The sequence below is a fragment of the Elaeis guineensis genome, chromosome 13 (assembly GCF_000442705.2).
Source record: "Elaeis guineensis isolate ETL-2024a chromosome 13, EG11, whole genome shotgun sequence".
Taxonomy (NCBI): Eukaryota; Viridiplantae; Streptophyta; class Magnoliopsida; order Arecales; family Arecaceae; genus Elaeis; species Elaeis guineensis.
Genome location: NC_026005.2, coordinates 4,557,871 through 4,576,523, shown reverse-complemented (window position 1 = coordinate 4,576,523; position 18,653 = coordinate 4,557,871). Strand labels below are relative to the sequence as shown.

General features: G+C 38.4%; 2 protein-coding genes across 3 annotated transcripts; one reads left to right on the top strand and one right to left on the bottom strand.

Moving 5' to 3' along the window:
- The first annotated feature begins 170 nt into the window (after positions 1-170).
- Positions 171-11,539, top strand: LOC105060559 (RING-H2 finger protein ATL52). 2 transcript variants are annotated; one of them, XR_012136323.1, is made up of 2 exons: positions 171-1,695; positions 11,096-11,539. XR_012136323.1 is itself a non-coding variant. In XM_073247799.1 (1 exon), the coding sequence occupies exon 1, from the start codon at positions 349-351 to the stop codon at positions 1,492-1,494; it is 1,146 nt and encodes a 381-aa protein (XP_073103900.1). In that variant the 5' UTR covers positions 171-348; the 3' UTR covers positions 1,495-1,798. The 2 variants fall into 2 exon arrangements, 1 of the variants encoding a protein (XP_073103900.1); XM_073247799.1 differs by lacking the exon at positions 11,096-11,539 and having other exon boundaries at positions 171-1,798.
- A 2,286-nt stretch (positions 11,540-13,825) lies between these two features.
- Positions 13,826-15,929, bottom strand: LOC105060560 (transcription factor bHLH94). The gene is given in 4 exon segments (XM_010944327.4): positions 13,826-13,990; positions 14,101-14,523; positions 15,224-15,570; positions 15,573-15,929. Coding segments are annotated over 4 exon segments (1,005 nt in total). The 5' UTR covers positions 15,715-15,929; the 3' UTR covers positions 13,826-13,897.
- Between the last annotated feature and the right edge of the window lie 2,724 nt (positions 15,930-18,653).

Below are 18,653 nucleotides of genomic sequence, written 5' to 3'. Positions count from 1 at the left end.
CCCTGGGTCCCACTCTGCATCACGTCCCCACCAAACCATTCCCACCGCTCGCTCAGTCGTGACCTCCCGCGGCACCCAATTCTACGCCACCATCCAACCACAGAGGGACCCAGCTGGATTCCACCAACGTGAGTGGACCGATAAACGCATGGGTTGCGCTTCGCGAATGTGGTTCTTGACTTCCTGATATTTTTGTTTTTTTTGGAGAAGAACTTTCCGATTAGAAACCCGACGACTTCCTCCCTTGCACCCAATCTCACCATGCCTGACCGGAGGCGAGAGAGATGAGAAAAATCCCGACATCCGGCTCTCCTCCACCGTCCGATCCGATCTAAATCCCAGTCCGCGATGGCGCTCTACCGTCGGTGCCTCTCCTCCTACGAAGAGTACGTCGCCGACTTGCCCGTGTTCAACTCCTCGTGCTACTTCTGGTTAAACAACGTCTCGTGCAACTTCATCCCCACGCCGTCCAGCAACGCCGTCCCCATCGATACCACCGACCGCGACCACGACCGCCAGCTCTCCAACGTCCTCATCGTCGTCATCTCCGTTGCCGCCGCATTCTTCTTCGTCTCTGTCGTCACCTGCTGCGCCTACGCCGTCTTCCGCTGGCGCCGGCGCCGGCGCCACCCCCTCCTCCCCCATACGGCAGCCCCCGTTCCCGCGGGCGCTGCCCGGTCCGACGACGACGGGTCCTCCGAGGACGGGGAGTGGCTTCACCCCGTGTGGTACATCCGGACCGTCGGGCTTGATGAGTCGACGATAAGATCCATCGCCGTCACCGAGTACAAGGCCGGCGGCGGGATCCTCGGCGCCGCCGACTGCTCGGTGTGCCTCGGGGAGTTCCAGGACGGGGAACTCGTCCGGCTACTCCCCAAGTGCGGCCACGCCTTCCACGTCCCCTGCATCGATACCTGGCTCCGGGCCCACGTCAACTGCCCCCTTTGCAGGGCCCACATCGTCGACCCGGCGGCGGAGCTCGTCGGCGCCGATCCTCCCCCTCCTGCCACCGCCACTGCCGCTACTAACTCGATCGAGGGCTCAAGTTCCTCGGCCCCTGTGGACAATCCCAACACTGGAATCCAAGCACCGGAGAGCGATCATGGGGTGCAGGAAAGGGAAGAGGAGGATAGAGGGATTGAGAGTGGAACTGGAATTGGAATTTTGATTAACCAGTTGCCGGAAAGCTCTGAGATTAGGGTGCCAAGCGATTTGGGGGAAGTTGGGTTGCCGCGCCGGTCTGTTTCGATGGACTCGCTATTCTTGGGTACTCTTCCCATCACAATGGAGCCGGATGAGAGTTCCAGGGAGGAGGGAAAAGATCCCAATTTTGGTGAAGAGCAAAGACTAAAGAACAAGGGAAAGCAGGGGAATTCTTCTAAAAGGTCTTCGTTGCAGAAGGGTCATTTAGAAATAGAAAGATCTCTGTCCAGTGGCAGGTGGCTCTTCTCAAGATATGGACGGTTGGCGAGGAACTCGATTCTCCCTTTGTGATGGTGAATAAAGGCTGCTTGTTTAGTTTAGTTGCAGTGATAATAATATCCCTTTGAATTGGCAGTTTCCATGAATTTGGAATATGAAGGGCGTTCTCAGCAATTTGGGACCTGCTCACTGCTGTTCATACAATTAGGGATAGTGAGGAAGGTTAAAAAAGTGAACCTTCCTATCATGAATACTAGGCAATCCAAACTAATGGTAATTCATAGAACTTTGTTCTCATGTCAATGAATGTCTTCAGCTGCTGAAGTAGCTGTATACATCTTTCGGTTTATCAATAAAAAGTAAATTGCAGCAGAAATTATTGCTTACTGGTCTGGCAATCTTTCTTTATCTTATCCTTTATTCCTCGTATTTGTTTCAATGTATAGATTGCATATTTCTGTGTTCTTAGTTTGGCAGTTATCTTAGTTACAATTTATGATCATGGATATAATCTTGGAGGAATATGATTACGATTTATGGTTATGGTACATTTCTGCAGGTAATATAATATTTTTATAGTGATGCTTTTATACGATCTAAAAATCTTATTAGCATGCTTCTATTCATGTAACTGTTTCCTGTCTTTGTTATTGATCACCGTGTGCTATGATAAACTCCACCTTATCTGGACATTTTTTTTTTGTGTGTGTTTTTGTGTTGTTTATGTATGTTGACAGCAGATATAGTCAACTAGACATTGATGTTGGAAGTATCCTGCAACTTAAATCTTGAAGTGGCATATTATCTGTGACTCCCTTTTGCTTAGCTTCATCAGCTGGATTCTTTACACAACAGATTGGGCCTTTTTTTATGTTGGTAGTAATTAATGGCCTGGATCAGTTGAAGAAATTATCATGATTCAGTTTCTTTTTATGTAGACTGAACATGGACAGAGTTAAATCTTATGCTATGGTCCATCTAGGTATAGCATTAGTTGCTGGCAGCAAATATCATTTTGTTTCTGGTGAATATTAGTAGCAACATTAGGCGGCAATGGTGAAGAATGCACAAATTTATTGGTGAAAGTATGAGAAATAGATGAAATTATTGGATCCTCCTCAAGTTATACTGGACATATACTAGGTTAGTTAGTTTACAACTACTAGAGGAGACTGTTTGTGAGAGTATTTGGATCATTAATCTCCTGAGGGGTTTTGATGATAGCCCAAAGTGGAACCACCATTGAGCTACAAATGCAATCAAGTAAATTGCATATTAGACACTATTTATCATGAAATATTAGAGTGGTTTGTCATTGTTGAGAAATACCTGGATTATGTATGCATGCCACACCTTCCCTCTCACTGAAGCTATGGGAGTCCTTTTGAAATGCTTTAATCTCCGAAGCACACATAACATACAATGTCAAGGATTTGCTTGAATTGACAGATAATGATCCCGTATCCTATCAAAATTAACTTACGTCCTTCAGCCATCGGGTGATAATAGGCAGATCGGGCTCCATTTTATATATCATAACGTATAGGATGATGAGAAGTTCCTCCTCCATGTTTATTCCTGTGACATTGTACAGAAACTTTGGGTTCAAGTAGAAGGCCACCAAGATATTTTTATAACTGGTTAATTAGCAAACACTTGATACACCCTAAACCAAGCAGTTTGAGGAATAACGGTGAGCCTTGCTTCAGCCTATGTTCTAGACCATAGATCATTCAGTACTCTTTTTATGGCAAAGACAACCAGCAGCAAATAAGTGCAACTCTTCAGTGTCTCAAATCAGTTGGTCTTCCATGCCACCTCCAAGTTATTATCTTGGAAATACTAAAACCATATATAGAAAACTAGAATCTGGTTATGGAGATTTTAGGGGCACAGGGAATCTTTTGATGAGAGCAAATAATATGCAGTGAAACTGGGAATTGGGAGATGATAAAAATCACTATATATTCCTCTTTTCCCATATTTTTTGAACATGGTAGTTTGGTGCGCTATGCTAGCAAATAGGTTAGGATATAGGTCCATGCAATTAATATTTCTGGGCTCATAAAGACCATAAAATGGAATGTAGGATGCTTTTAGTTGTTTCTTTAAAATGTAATGCAGTATATACCTTACTTTTTAAGTTCTGCATGTGAATGTTGTGTCTGTTTGGCATTGGCATGGTACGTGTAATGTTGTGCCATGCCAGTGCGCACCTCATCCTTACTATATGGGTAAACATTCACTAGCTAAGGGCTGTAGAATTTGGGTTCCATGTTTAACTTTCCATTAAGAGCTGAAGGATTTAGAGATTTGAGAAAGTTTCATTTAGTAGGATGATGGTTTATTTTGTAATCACTATCTGAACTCCATTATTTTTTTTTTTTCATATATTAGTACATGTACGGCTATGATATTGGAGGAGTTTGATTTTGTATTGCATGCTCACACCTTTTGTGGGGGATCATGAGAGAGGGGGTTGTGGTGGTGCATTTAAGGTATAAAGTATCAAGAAAAGTCTGAGAAAACATTGGAAGATTGTTGTGGAGACATATGATCGATACTTGAAGGAACATGTGTCAAAACAAGAGCTAGAAAACCACACAAACTAATTAGTTTAGCATCTTGCTTGTGTCCATAGGTCTAGAAAGAAGAATAGAAAGGAAATGAGAGGAGAAGATGATGGAGGAGTAGATTTAACTCTGGACACGAGAAAAGAAGAGAAGAGAAAGGGCATTTCTCTTCTCTCCAAATATCTGCACTTTTGGAGAGGTTGAAAAAGGGAGTTCAGAAAGACTCAGTTTCTCTCTATTTCTCCTCTTCTTTCCTCACTTGACTATTCAAACAAGGGATGTTAGCTCTCTTTCTCTCCTCCCCCACCCCTCTCTTCATTACAAATGAGGGATCCCCCTTTCTCTTCTCTCCAAATATCTGCACTTTTGGAGAGGTTGAAAAAGGGAGTTCAGAAAGAATCAGTTTCTCTGTATTTCTCCTCTTCTTTCCTCACTTGACTATTCAAACAAGGGATGTTAACTTTCTTTCTTTCCTCCCCCACCCCTTTCTCCATTACAAATGAGGGATCCTGACATTTTTTCTTTCTTTGTCTTTTCTTCCCTCCGAATCTCTCAGTCCAAATACCAGAGGTGTAAATTAGGATACACATATGCATGTGTACTCACGGACGTGCATACCTGTATTCATACATAAAGATATGTACGTGTCTATATGTGTTCATGTTGAAGTGTTTATATAAGCAAAATCTTAAAATGTGATTAAGGGGGGAAGAAAAACAAAGAGGACATAATTCTTTGTTCCTTGGAAAGCCATATCATCTTTGTTATTAGTATTTTTGTTATTTTAGTAAAATAAGTCATACCATCATGACAAGTCAGTGAGGTCTTATTTCTTGGAAGGAAATTTCCCATAGCTTTCCTGGAGACAATCCAAAGCCAATTCCTACAACTTCTGTCTCACTCAATTACAACCACACCATCAATTATGTGGGACACTTATTTCCTATCCGTGTGTCCCTTTTGGAAGTTAATTCGAGTTTGACTCTACTTTGAGCTAGATTACAAAAATCCCATTTCAGCATAGGGTGTAAACATATGACCTGATCAGACTTTACATTGTAAATTTGGTCGGCAGAAACTCTCACCACAGGAAACAAGTAGGGCTGAGGAACTCCACCATAGCATTCATTGGGCCAGTTATTTTTGATGCCTGGAATTATATTAAACACCACATGAGGGAATTAGCTTGCTGTAAATTTTTAAATGCAATCAAAGTCTGGATATGTTGAATCACATGCCTGAACCTGATCCAAACCTGTTGGAAGTGGTCCATTTGATCCTCAATGGTCCATGTGATCATCTCTGATCATTATGCATTCCTGAGATGTTTGGCCCTGCATGATGCTTAATCACGGCCTTTGGCCTCCTTATATCAATTGAAAGATCATGCAAACATCAACTGATCCCTGCCTTTTGTTTGTCATGTAACTTTTATGATGGTGATATTTCCCTCTGCCTTCATCTGAATGAACATAGGTTAGCTTGCGTGCATAAAAGAGTTTACTAATTTGATAGCATCTTAACTTTTCTGCAAAATAGATCATAAGTACTATTTCCATCAAACAGATTACTTATTCTTGAAGTGTGTTTCAAGCCATGTTTGAATGTTAAACATGTTCAGTGCAATTTAATGATTTTTAACTCAATTTGTTGACATTTTTAGTTGTATATTTATGTTGCATATTCATGTAATAATCATATATTTTATTGTAACATTGTGAAAATATTTGCCAATCTACTTGAACCCATGTCATCAACATCTACAGGACATATTCTCTTCTTTTTCAATATTGCATATTTTTCATTTCTGAAATTTAAAAGCTCTGGGTGAAAAATGCTTTTTAGTTTCTTTCATTTGATAATATTCCTCGTCTCTTCTGAACAGGACCATCAATGCATAGTTTTCATGTATTGTGAGGCTGTTGTTAGAAGATTGCATTAGTCATCAGATTGACAGTAATATCTAAGATTTATATTTGAAAGGTTACTATATTGTGTGAATTTTTCTAGCAGGTTTAATGCAGTGGGAAAGCTCTTGAATGATCTTTTAACAACTGGCTAGCTTTATTCCATGGTCATGTATTTGTGGTTTTCATTCTCATTTTTATGATGCATCAGCAATTTAAAAAATACTGAAAACCAATCTATTTTGCCTGCCAAGTTTGACTTGCTTGTCTTATAAAGTGATCATTTATTAGAATTTCAAGCTTTTCTTTTTGTGGGGTAGGTGCATTACACTTATGTCTTTTTTTTTTTTTTGGCCTAAGTATGCATATTTGGTTTGAGGGATGCCTATATTTTCCATCTTCTTTGTGAGTTTTCCATTTCTCCTCACCTCCAATTTTCTTCCTTCTGAAGCATCTATCTTGTTTCCACCTTGTTTCAGTTTTACATTCATTTTTTCCTTGTGAAAGTCAAGTGAACAGAAAATACCTTTTTTCATGCTACTTCCTCTAATCATTCATTCTATAAAATTTTGGCAAGGAGATGCGTACTTGATAAACTGCTTAGCCATGTTGCTTAAGCACTTAGATTCATACTTGGATATGGTACTCATAATTGCAGTTTATTCCAGGTCATTCATGGTATTAACATAGCCAAAATACGGTTTGTACAATGTTGTGTGTTTAGGTAGGAAATTAGTTCATGGTGAAGCCAGACATTCTACTTGCAGGGGACTGCATGTTGGTTATAAGTAGCTGGTGTTTATGGAACAGAAGATGCAAATTTTCAACTTTAAAGCTTTATCTCCGAGTTTAGTTTGGAGTGAACAGAAGATGCAAATGCTTAACTTCAAAGCTTTATCTCTGAGTTTAGTTGGGAGTAGAATCATGTTTTTATTCAATGACTGGACTTACACGGCTTCCAGCAAGTACGTGAAATCTACTGTTGCCCTTACAACTCTCCTTGCCGATGTCTAAACTCTTTCACTTTCCTTTGTAATCACACCTTTGCTCTCTTCCATCACTTCTCTCTTGTTCTGTAACTCCTCTACCATCTTCACCCATTCCCTGTAACTCCCATGCCTGCTCACTGTTCCCATATTATTTACGTATGTAATTTAATGAATTGGGTTAGGCATCTCTAACTCTTCCTAAAAACAAGCCGGTCAAAGAATGGGACATGTGTTAAACCTGCTATAGGAAAAATGAGGTTAAGAGATATACTATAGCAGCCAAGGTATGAAAGATAGAGAATTAGAATAGTGCCATTATTCTGTCTATACACCAACTGAAAAAGGATGTAAACAACTAAAAAGGTCTAATAATAGTGTATCAACATTAAAAAAAAAGGTAGTAAATTAGATGAGGAAAGCTGTTAAAGGCCTTAAGCAGGTCTTTAAAATATTTAAAGTGATACGATGATTCAAAGTTTCAAACTGTATGAGTAGTTCACATAAAGATGGGTTGATGGTTGATTGCTTAATCTAAAGGTGAAAAAAAAACTTATATGATCTCCTATAGGGTGTGTGTAGATGTACCACAGAATCATTGTATTTTTGTTTTGTATGTTTTTCAAAAAACAATTTGTGATTTCTTAATTAGGTCTTCTAGTTTGATTACAATTTTCCAACTTTATGATTTTTCTGTTCCTATCAAAGTTTGCTGAACCAGTACTAGAGAAGGTAATGGCCAGCAACTGGTTTGGCACAGTACGAACCCATATCGTGCAGTTCTGGGACATACGACATAGGGAGAGCTGGAGAGGGAGAGAGAGAGACAAAGAGGGAAGGAGGGAGGGAAGAAGGGGGGGAGAGAGAGATAGAGAGAGAGAGGTCAATAGAGAGGGCTTCGAAAGCCCTTAGGATGCCCTTGTTTCATTTCAAAACAGGGGATCCTTTTTTTTTTCACCGGTTATGAAGGAACCATGGTGGTAATTGACTGATCCAGTCTGATATGCCTCGAACTGGCTAGTTCAGCATGGTTCAGCAAACCTTGATTCTTATCATCTTCCAACCACTTTAAAGTTTCTCCTTTTAATAACCAAGCAATTCCTATAGAATCTCAATTCTTAAATTTTCAATATTTTTAAGCAGGGAAGTGGATGGAATCATTATTTTGAAATTCAGAAACCTACATGTGCTGCCTTAGTGGAAGAGAAGAAGGTCCAAACATAACCTACATATATTTCCTCGGATTTGATTCTGCAGAATAGCCAAAGAAATATTTTGCAGAACTATTCACCACGGAAAGTTGTGCTTGTAATACCATGAGACACTACAGAGAATTTTTGACTTTCTATGCATATTCACACCCATAAAATTGAAAGTATAACTTGAAACAGCACTCTAGAGTAGTCATGCTATGTGCATCTACTGCAAACATCAAGGTTTGTTCCTACTATTTGAGCCTTTACTGTCAGCTTTACAAATCCTTATTCACCAAGCATTCTTTTTTTTTTTCATCCTATTTTTATTATCTTCACCCTAAACATATACATGTACATAGATACATATTATATGTATGTATGTATATGTGTGTATGCATGCATGCATGTATAATGACTATTCTATCGCTAATTGTACGCAAGGAAATTTAATTACCATGATAGGATTTTAAGAAACCATATTTGATTTGAAATTTTAAATAGTTCATTAAGAACTAGATTGCAATCTTTGATTCAAATTATGGTTTTCCAGTTAAACAAGTAGAAAAGTTTCTGGTGTAAATATAGATAAATTTACAGGTAACATGGTGTCTGAGTGTAGATGCATGGATTTATGACAATTTTCGGCATTAGACTTGGTTGAACAGTGAACTTATGAAAAAATTGTGCTAAAACATTTTCAAGGCTGTAAAAAATTCTAGCAGCATTAAGTCCTTCCATTTATACTTTCACACTCTGTTTCAACATCAAGCGTAATGGATGGAATTAAACACTAACTAAACAATTTTATCTGGAAAAACAGAAAATTACTCATCTTTTGTACTGGGGTTCCGGAATGCAGGACTCATAGAATTCCTTGGAGCAATATAGCATAAAGTGTCTGGTTTTAGAACAACTGATCTTGATGCTAATGCAAGCTGGAAGTAAGGTGTCTTGATTATCTTGTGTTGTGTTTCCAGCTTTCCAAAGATGTTTTCTGCCATTTGTCACCAAGTTGTTGAGTAACTGTAAAAGTGACTCATCTAGATCCTAACCTGGCATTCGGAAATATTTAACCTACTTTGCCAGTTGAAAAGGTAATCTATGGTCATCAGTTTTCGCTTTCAAATGCATTTCCTAGTTATTTTCAATTCTAAAGTGATCTTGTATCTAGCTGATCTATCCTAGAATGGATACACTAGGGTATGAGAAGGAACCATGTAGCCATCCTAGATTTATAAGGTAATGCTAGTTGTTCATTATTTATTTATTTCATGGGTTGATGGCAGTGCATTCTGGTTTTCTTTCAGAATTTTCTTAGGACATTGTCTTCAACTACTACTAACTATTGTTTTATGCAACTTCTGCATGCGCTTCATCTCCAGTACTTGACAAAGTAAAGCAGATTAGTTGCATGGGAAAGCAGCATGTTAAGCATCTATAATATCTTATCCAAAATGCTAAACTTAGAGTGACAATCTTATAGAATCGTTCAAGCAAAGAGTAATGCTAAGGGCTCATCCTGAAGAAGAAAATGAGGGCATGAGTATTCCTGAAGCCAGTTATTGGACCATCATACTTGTTATCTAACTCATGGGTGTATGCTGAAATATGTTCGATAGCTGCTGATCTCCAATGAACTTGACATTCGGAACCCTATGTTTATGCCGGCTTCCTGCACTGAAACTTTCCTTCTTCAAACAATTTTCTTGGTTAGAAGGGAGAACAAATGAGGTCATGAACTTATATTACTGTCCCTTTTGTACTGTTAGAGGGGATTATAACATGCATCAAATGTGTATGTCCATAGGCTGTTGAAGGTGCTTTTGCCACACGTCCTCATTTGCTAAGCTAATTGCTTTCCAATGTTGTATTGTGGCCCCAACATCTATTATTGACTCTATTCACCAAGGTAACCTGCACATAGCTTCTTGGAAACAAACATATAAACAAACAGGTCTCTCTGAGGTTTGTTTTTAAGCTGCCCGGCTAGAGTTTGAATTGCAGTTCTTGGGATTCTGTTGTTTTCGACCATATATAATTTTCCATCAAAAAAAGAAAAATGTAGTTTCTATAATCCAGAAGGAAGTTGAGAGTTTCGTACTGAGATTACATTGGCGAGAAATGCTTGATGGTCAAAAAAGCTGAGTTCAAAAGAATTGCAATATGAGGGTGTAAATATTATTGGTCCTACTCCCTGTAACATTTTGATTCCAAAGTTGAAACACTGTTAAAGCACAAGAGTTTATTGCTTATTTTTGAAAACTATGCAATAGCATAAATCATCATTTAATGTGGTACACTAGAACATCTCCTACCTTTAACAATTATTATGTTTGTTTTTGAAATCTGTGTTGATGTTGGTTTTTTGTTTGTCACAGAAGACCATACTCTACACTCTACAGAGATTTGGGCTAATGCTTTTGGTTACATGAGTACATTACTAGGTCTGACTGAATTCCTTCCATTCTGTTAAGAGACATCAATTGTAAGATTCAACTAGTTTAGCTTAGGGTCCTGAACATCCGTATTTTGTTTAGCATGATTGTATTTCTTCTTTCAGCAGCTCTCCCAATGGAAGAATTGACAAATACGATGCTGCTGCTGTGAAATAATATATTCTTGTCTGCATATTTTTCTCCACTAAGCCAAGAATCTCAGCAATTTAGTCAGCAGAATTTTCTCCAACTTTATTTTGAAGAAAAACTTCATTCAAATGACGATTATTTACAACTGACCATCATAATAAAAATGTTCTTTGGATGTGATAAATAGCTCGAGTGCAAGTTTTTAAATTCCATTTGCTAATAGACAAAATTGAAATATCACCTGCATTCTTCTCTCTTTTTTTTTTTTTTTTCCTTTTTTTCTGAATATTCTGAAATAGTTTTATGTGCAAACATGATTTCTTGGCCTTGGCTTTCTTTTCTTCTGGCTTCTTTAGATTTTAATTAGCAAATCTTTCAAGTAAACATGCTGATTCAATGCATTCTGCTCCTTTGAAATTTCAACAGAAAGAGAGAATGCAGTCAGGCCCATTTTTTAGGGCAACGTATGGTAGGCTGGCTATGCTAGTGCATCAAATTTTTGCTATCTAAAGCCTGCTATACCAGTGTTCCTTTGGCCGGAGAAAAGGAAAGTTTCATCTGATTGAGAACGGCAAAAACAAGTGCAGCCAAACATCTCCAGAGAATAATCATGAGGTACAGGGACATATTAATTTTCTTTCAGACCTCAAAGTTCTAAGATTCTATCATTCTGATCTTGAAGGTCCATTTGATGTATCAGTTCTTGGCATCTTTCTACAATTAATGTCTGGACACTTTTATCTGGATTCTTTTCAAATTGCAGTGGGGCAGTTTGAGTGTCAGGATGTTTGATTGTCTTTAGAAACTTGAGAATTCTTTCGTACCACTTGGAATCTCCCATAATTTTAAAAATTATTGTAAAACATTCATCTGAGATAACCACATTATTGAATTTTTGAAGTTTTCATAATTATCAAATGATTACTTCACGTGCTTTCCCTCTAAATTTATAGAATAAGGTATAACCATGTTACCATACCATCTTTGCTATTAACCCTACTAATCACCCATTTCATTGCCGGTACTTCAATACTCCTGGTGACTTGCTAGGATATTGTGGAAGCAATGTAATGATTTTCCTGCCCTAACTTTTTTCATATGTCATGTTTTCTAGTGCTCTGTTCGGGTGCATAAAGTGAAAGGAAATAATTGAGGGTGTAAATGTGGACCCAATGTAACAATCATCTTCAGTATATGCATATTACTAGTTTGCCTTTTTTACATTTTACATTACCTTTACTTCCCAGTTAAAAACACAGAAAAGCTTTAGTTGTATAGACTCTCCCTGACTCTTAGAGATCAAAAACATTTTCTCCATGATTTCATGTGTTTAAACTGCATTCATAAAAAAGATTTTATGGGCTTAAACTGTTTTTTTTTTTTTTTGCTGGTAAGAAGGGCTCAAACTGTGTAAACAGTGGGAAAGTCCTCTTCCTGCCACTGGGTCATCCACTTATCTCCAAAGGAGTTCCATAAACTCCTCACCAGTTTTTTTCTCAAGAACTCTGTGCCAATTTAGCGAGATCTGTAGGAGAATAAGAGCTGGTTTCAGAAAATTCCTGAAACTTGATTGCCCATTCTTTTATGAGTAAATATGGCCTTTTCGTCGATGATTCCAAGAGATGGATAAGGCTTGATGGTTTAGGATGTCAGGGGTTAGATTCTCAGAAGTTTTCTCGGAGCAAGCTTCTTTTATATGCACTCTAATTCACCTTCTCATAAATAATATTGCATCACATTTCATTGGCAAATATATCTGCTTAAGCATATGTGGGCATGTGCTTGTGCATGCACGAATGTGAACTAGTTGTTTAGAGTACTGCATGCTTCTGCAACTGTATTTAGGCCTTGTTTGAAATTGTTGTTGGCAGTAAAGCTTTTGAAATTTTTGGAGGAGAACTTTTAAGAAATAGAATTTTTGAAAATAGAGTTTTTACAAAAGATTATTTGCTGTTGGGTAACCATATTGATAAAGTATTTTAAGAAAAGCAAAACAGCTTTTCAACATTAATCAGAAAGTATTTTTGAAAAAATTTCAAAATACAGCTTTTTTCAAGTAGATCTTTTCAGTTTTCTGGCAAAGCTAAAACAGCTTTCCGATATTTTTATCAAACATCATTGTATCTTTCAAAGTATTTTCTGAAAGTCAGAAAATGCTTTCTGGCATTCTAAAAGTTTAATCAAAGAGAACCTTAGGCTTCTACTTTATATTCATCGAATTCACAAAGAAGCAATAAATTAAAAAGCAGCTACAAGTTACAGCATGGGTCTCTTTTGTGTGAGGTGTACATCCATTATGGAAGACCCAAAAAAAAAAAAAAAAAAAAGGGAATAATGAATCAATGAATGAAATCATCATCTGAAACATGTGGGTCATTATCAGAGGGACCATTTGCCCATTATACTCAGATCGTCGACCACCATTAGAAGGAAGATGACTCACAAGAACAGTGTGGATCTTTGGTCATCTTTTTACTATTTAGTTTTCCTTACTATATATGCATTAGTTACACCGCAAACATCTTCTTGCAGTATTCTTCCTGTCATCATGAAACTACACGAGAGAAGTTGTCCCCAGGCATTTAAACCTTATAATCATTCAGCTTAAGACTTGGAAAAAGACCCTCTTTACAGGATCTCCTGACCAATGAAATGACATGGGAAATTGTACTGCACTCTGAAGCCTTTTCCTTTATTCAGTATTATATTTTTGTCCTCCTTCCTTTTCCCTTCATTTTGGGTGGTCTCACCCTTTTTGAGCCCACATCTAGACCCATTGGATCCCAACATCATCACAAGCTCTACCTCTCACTGTCAATTCCCATCATCACAACTCAAAAGTTCAGCTGCTTTACAACTTTAATAACAACTATTCTCTTCCCTCAATTAGGTGGCTTTCATTGAAAAGGAAATAGAGATCCGTGCTCATGTTATGCCCACTTCATCTCTCCTGCATCTTTGCTCAGATCTGTCGATGTACTCTTTAATCAGATATGAAATAATTGATCGATAGGTTTCATTTTGAATCGGCTACATAAGTGATAGTTTTATAAGATTTCATAGGGTACTGAGCATGTCTCTTCGGTTAAATATAGCTTTACTTTTCCAAGGGCTAGATACTACCGGGCATTGTAACCATTAGCATTTAAGCAAGCAGCAAACAAGATTCTAAAAAATATATTAGAACACGAGAGTGCAACAATATGGCGCGGTCGGATTACATGCAAATTAGTTAAGACCAGACTCCTGAATCGTCCCAAGCATTTGATAGACTGCAGTTGCAATCTCGTCCACCGATGTGTATCGGCAATCATCTTCTACCTGCACCAATCAAATAACACCCAATAGAAGAGTATACAATCAATTAAATGGCAATTCATGGGATCAAATAGCAAAAAACTGACATGAAAAAAATTGTAAGCCAACAATACCTTGAGACTAAATGAGTAGAGAACCATTTGATCCATGGTGGTCACATTGAGGTGGAGTGTTGTGAGCTGCAGACTCTGCAAGCCCACCACTAACTTGAGCAGCTGCTTGGGTCGTCGCCTCGAGAGGACCTTGAGATTGGCATGGCTCTCCACCATGGTTACCTCAATGTCAGCAACGGCCGGCCAGTTCTCTGCCATCGCCTCTCTTATGTTGTTGTTGGTGGCGGTGGCGGCGGAGGTAATAGCAGTGCTATGCGTGCTACAAGAAGAGGATGATGAGTACTGTGGAAAGGTGAAGAAATCAGCAAATGGAGCTGCATCAGATCTTTGTTTGAGTCGCTTCTGAGCTTCAAGAGATTGGAGAAGTTGCTCAAGTTCTTTGACATAATTTATGGCGCCACCAATTATTGATGCTTGATCACCCTGTCCATATAGAAGTCAACTTCAAAACTTCAGACGGGGGGGATTCGCAAGAATTAATTACAAGAAACTATCTTTAGAGATCAAAACCAGTGCTTGATTAATTATTGATATGGTTGATTGTAAGGCCTACAATTTTCAAATTTTTCAAGGATGTGAAACAAGAAGGTGCATCTTTTGATGCTCTGGTGGAGATTGACAAAAGATAATTGTGAGAAACCATCACTGGAGACAAAGTAATCAAACTCCTTTTTTTTTTGGAGAGAGAGAGAGAGAGAGGGAGAGAGAGCTTAGCCAGTTAATGATCCATTTTAGGCCTGGAATATACAAACATGTAAAACAAGAAAGTGCATCTTTTCATGCATTGCCGCCTGAGATTTTAGATTCTTTGCTGATGTAGAAACTAAAGGTCACAGTTCGTTCACCAGCCTTTCTTGCAGAACTGCCACCATGGCTCTAAAAACTTTGAAACCAACGCAAGACGCTTGAGGAAAATAAGACACAAACAAATGCAAAGCTAAGGAAAAAATAAAGCTGTTCTGACCAAAAACTAGATTTATCCTATTTAAATCACCAATAAAAAGAAGAAAAAAATGGTAAGGTGCAACTGGAGAAAATATAATAATTCATTGTTACAATATTTCAGATCTTAGGATACCAAAGAGGAGGGGAGGGAGGGAGGGAGGGGGGGAGAGAGAGAGACCCTTTGCACATAGGAGGGAGGCATGAGGGAGCGGAGCACGGCGAGGTACTCGTTCATCTGCTTTCGCCGGTTGCGCTCCACCGTAATGTGGCTCATCCTCTGGTACTCCACCTCCTCCTTGTTCTTGAAACTCTTGGTGCGCCGCCTCTTCCTTCGGCCGCCCAACGCCGCCTCCTGGGCCGGTGCGAAGCCCTCATCCTTGGCACCCGTCTCCGATGGTGGTGAGGAATTCACATCCCATTCCTCAAGGTTTTGCACCAAGGAGGAGCAAAAGGAGTCCCAGTTCCCATGCACTCCATCGACCCTCCCCCTCCCTTGCTCTTGCCTCACCCCACAACCACTACCACACCACCAATCTCGCGTTCTAGGACTACCCCTTTGTCTTTCACTCCACCAAAACCGTAGTTCGATGCTCCTCCTCCAATGGTGTAGAGCTCCTTCATGGTGCAACCAAAGAGGTCTTGTGGGAAGACCACAGCATCTAGAGCCATCCTTCTCTAACTTTGGAGCAAATCTATGGACACCCACCCCAAGGAAAGCTCACATAGACTCAAACACATACAGCCCCAACTCAACTTTCGTCTATGGGGAGATGAAGAAGAGATGGGATTTTAGAGGCATGAGACAAAACAAAAACAGCACAAGGCTGCCACGTGAGGGCAGGAGGGGGAGGGAGAGCAGCATGTAGCATGTAACATGGTGGTGAGTTGTGCAGTAAAGTGTGGGGAGATGATAAATTACGAATAAACACAAGGGGTCTATAGGAAATGGTGTCTTTTTGTTACCATTTGGCTTAAATTTGGTCGGGTGTCAAGATCCAAAGCATAGAAGAAAGGGTGGTAAAAAGGCTTGTGGAAAAGGCTGACAAGAAAAGGTGGCAGTAGGGTCAGCGGCTACACATCTCCTGAGGAGTCTTTTTGAAGACAAGAGTGAGGCTAAGGGTAGGGGAGCATGTGTTAGTGTTGTGACTGAAGAAAAATGACCATGTGACCACCATTCTGGGCTTGGTCTAGAGCACATGATCCCTTCTCTTCCATCCTGCAATTACCAGCTGCTTGCCAATGAGACTGAATTGCCTTTCCCTAGACTTCTGTCTACTCTCAGTTCATACATATCCTCACATTCTTATTATATAATCTTCTAGCTTTGTTTTCATGTCCTGTCGGTCAGTCTTTGTTATATTTTAGAAGATAGGAGCAAGAAATGGAGGTGATTGAACATATTATGTTGTTTTTGTTGTAGTCCCAAGTGGCATGGGAAATGGATCATGTCGCAATTTAGAAATCATTGCTTTGAACTACTAGCTTGGTAATTTGAATGGTGCAATTCAAAATAAATTCCCCTCTGCAAGTCATAATTGACTCGACTTGTTAATGGCACAAATTACCTAATCTGAGATTTGGATTTTATTGCAGCAACACTTCTTTTTATTACTCCTCCAAGCAGTAGTATATATTTCATAGTATTTTTATACTTAACCATCAAAAGAAGAAAGTATGCTTTCTGGAGATAGACAAACATTGTAAATGTTCTTTTGACATCAATAATCCATTTCTTAGGCTTGAAGGTGCTCGATTAATTACATTAAGAGTCTCTTGGTGGTTGAAAAAGAGATGTAGGGCTACTCTTTTTGTGACCCCAATTACCTACAGACTTCATGTACAGAAACCAAAATAAAACCTAATAATTTTCTAATGAAGGCTATTGGTTATAATTCTTTTAGCAACGTGTTAGACATGACATACTATTTAATTAATTTTTGATCTAGGAAAGTTATGCTTCATTAACCTTTATCATTGGAAGAATTAACAACGTATTTATGTTCCATTTTTTTTGCATTTTTGAGCAAGTGTCTAACTACAGATTTGTGTTGTAACCACAATTTCTTTTTAGCGGCTACGTATTGTTTGCTCTATCTTCTTGTGCGAATAATAACATATTGTCTTGAATACAAGTTTAATTTGATGGTGAGCTGCACATGTCTGACGAGCTGGGTAGAAAGTAATCTAGTAAGCCATATATTAACCTATTATTTACAGCTGAGATTTGCATTCTAGTCCATAAAAAAGCAATGACAATTTTAACAATTTTAATGATTCCTTGGTTCATTATTTTCTTCAAAGTATAGTTACAGCTTTTTCTTCCCTTTCTTATATATTCATGAAATGCGGTTTCTTAATTATCCTAGCAATTCCAATTCCAGCATCTAGTTTTTTTTTTTCCATAAATCAGATGAATTAAACCATTCGAGTATAGATACAGCATCTAATTTCAGATATATAGCTTTGGATTATCGGTTACATCACGAGGCATAACAAAGTATAAATGGTGCAAATTGCATAATTAAGTAGCAGAAACTGGATTTACCTGAGCCTCACACAAAATAGACACATCAACAGCCTATTTTAGAGGCATTATCACTAAGAGTTGCAAGGTGGTATTCCTAAGTTAAGGAGTTATATTGCCACCAGGTGACGTTGGCCCCATTTAAATGTTACATCACTGATATCCCTTGTTCGAGCGACACGGAACATCTGGTGACGTTAAAGGTCGAATGAAAAGAGTGTTTAGCAAAAAAAAAAAAACAAAAAGAAATGAAAAGAGTGCAAGTAGGCTTCCTCTTTTGTCCCTTAACTTCCTTGAAAATTCAGAGGGAAGTACAACTGTTATGATTATTTTAATCATGATCTTATAAACACTAATTGCGAATGGAATTGATTCTTTAATCAATTCCATCAGACAAGATTCCAGTCGGGCTGCTGTTTCTGATGACTTGTTAGGTGACCTTCCGCTCATTGGACCCGGCAATTATTCCCAAGGATGGCTGTTTCACAATAGTGTTGCATTAATTATTGGATAATTCGTACAAGGTAATGCGTGTAGGTTTATGGATGGACAGTGTGGGGACATGGATCTCGATTAATTGGAGGTTGATCGTGGGGCCCATGGATGCAAGTTGCATGGATGTTCCACACCCCAGCCACGTAGACTAAGGTTCATAGAAGGATTTAGAGAAGTTGCCGTATTTAGTGTGAATCTCACTTTTGGATAGGATTGATGGTGTCCAGAAACAAGATTTATTATATAAAAAATTTAAATTAAATCTCATATCAATTTTTTGAAAATCCTACCTTATATAATATCTTATTGAGAAATTTTTTTCTAAAAATAAATTATTTTTGAGGTCTACAATATATCATTCACTGGTTGAGCGATTAAGGCTAATCTTACATGAAAGATTTAATTTAAAAAAATTTAGACAATGTGATTGAAAACAAAATTATTATAGAAGTTGAGATATACCTTCTATTAAATTTTAGCTTTTTAGCAATTATTTTTACTAACCATATATATTTCAAAAAAACTATAATATCTTTTTAATTAGGTATGAATTCCGATCCAAAATATGCATAAACAGATCTCACTAGTA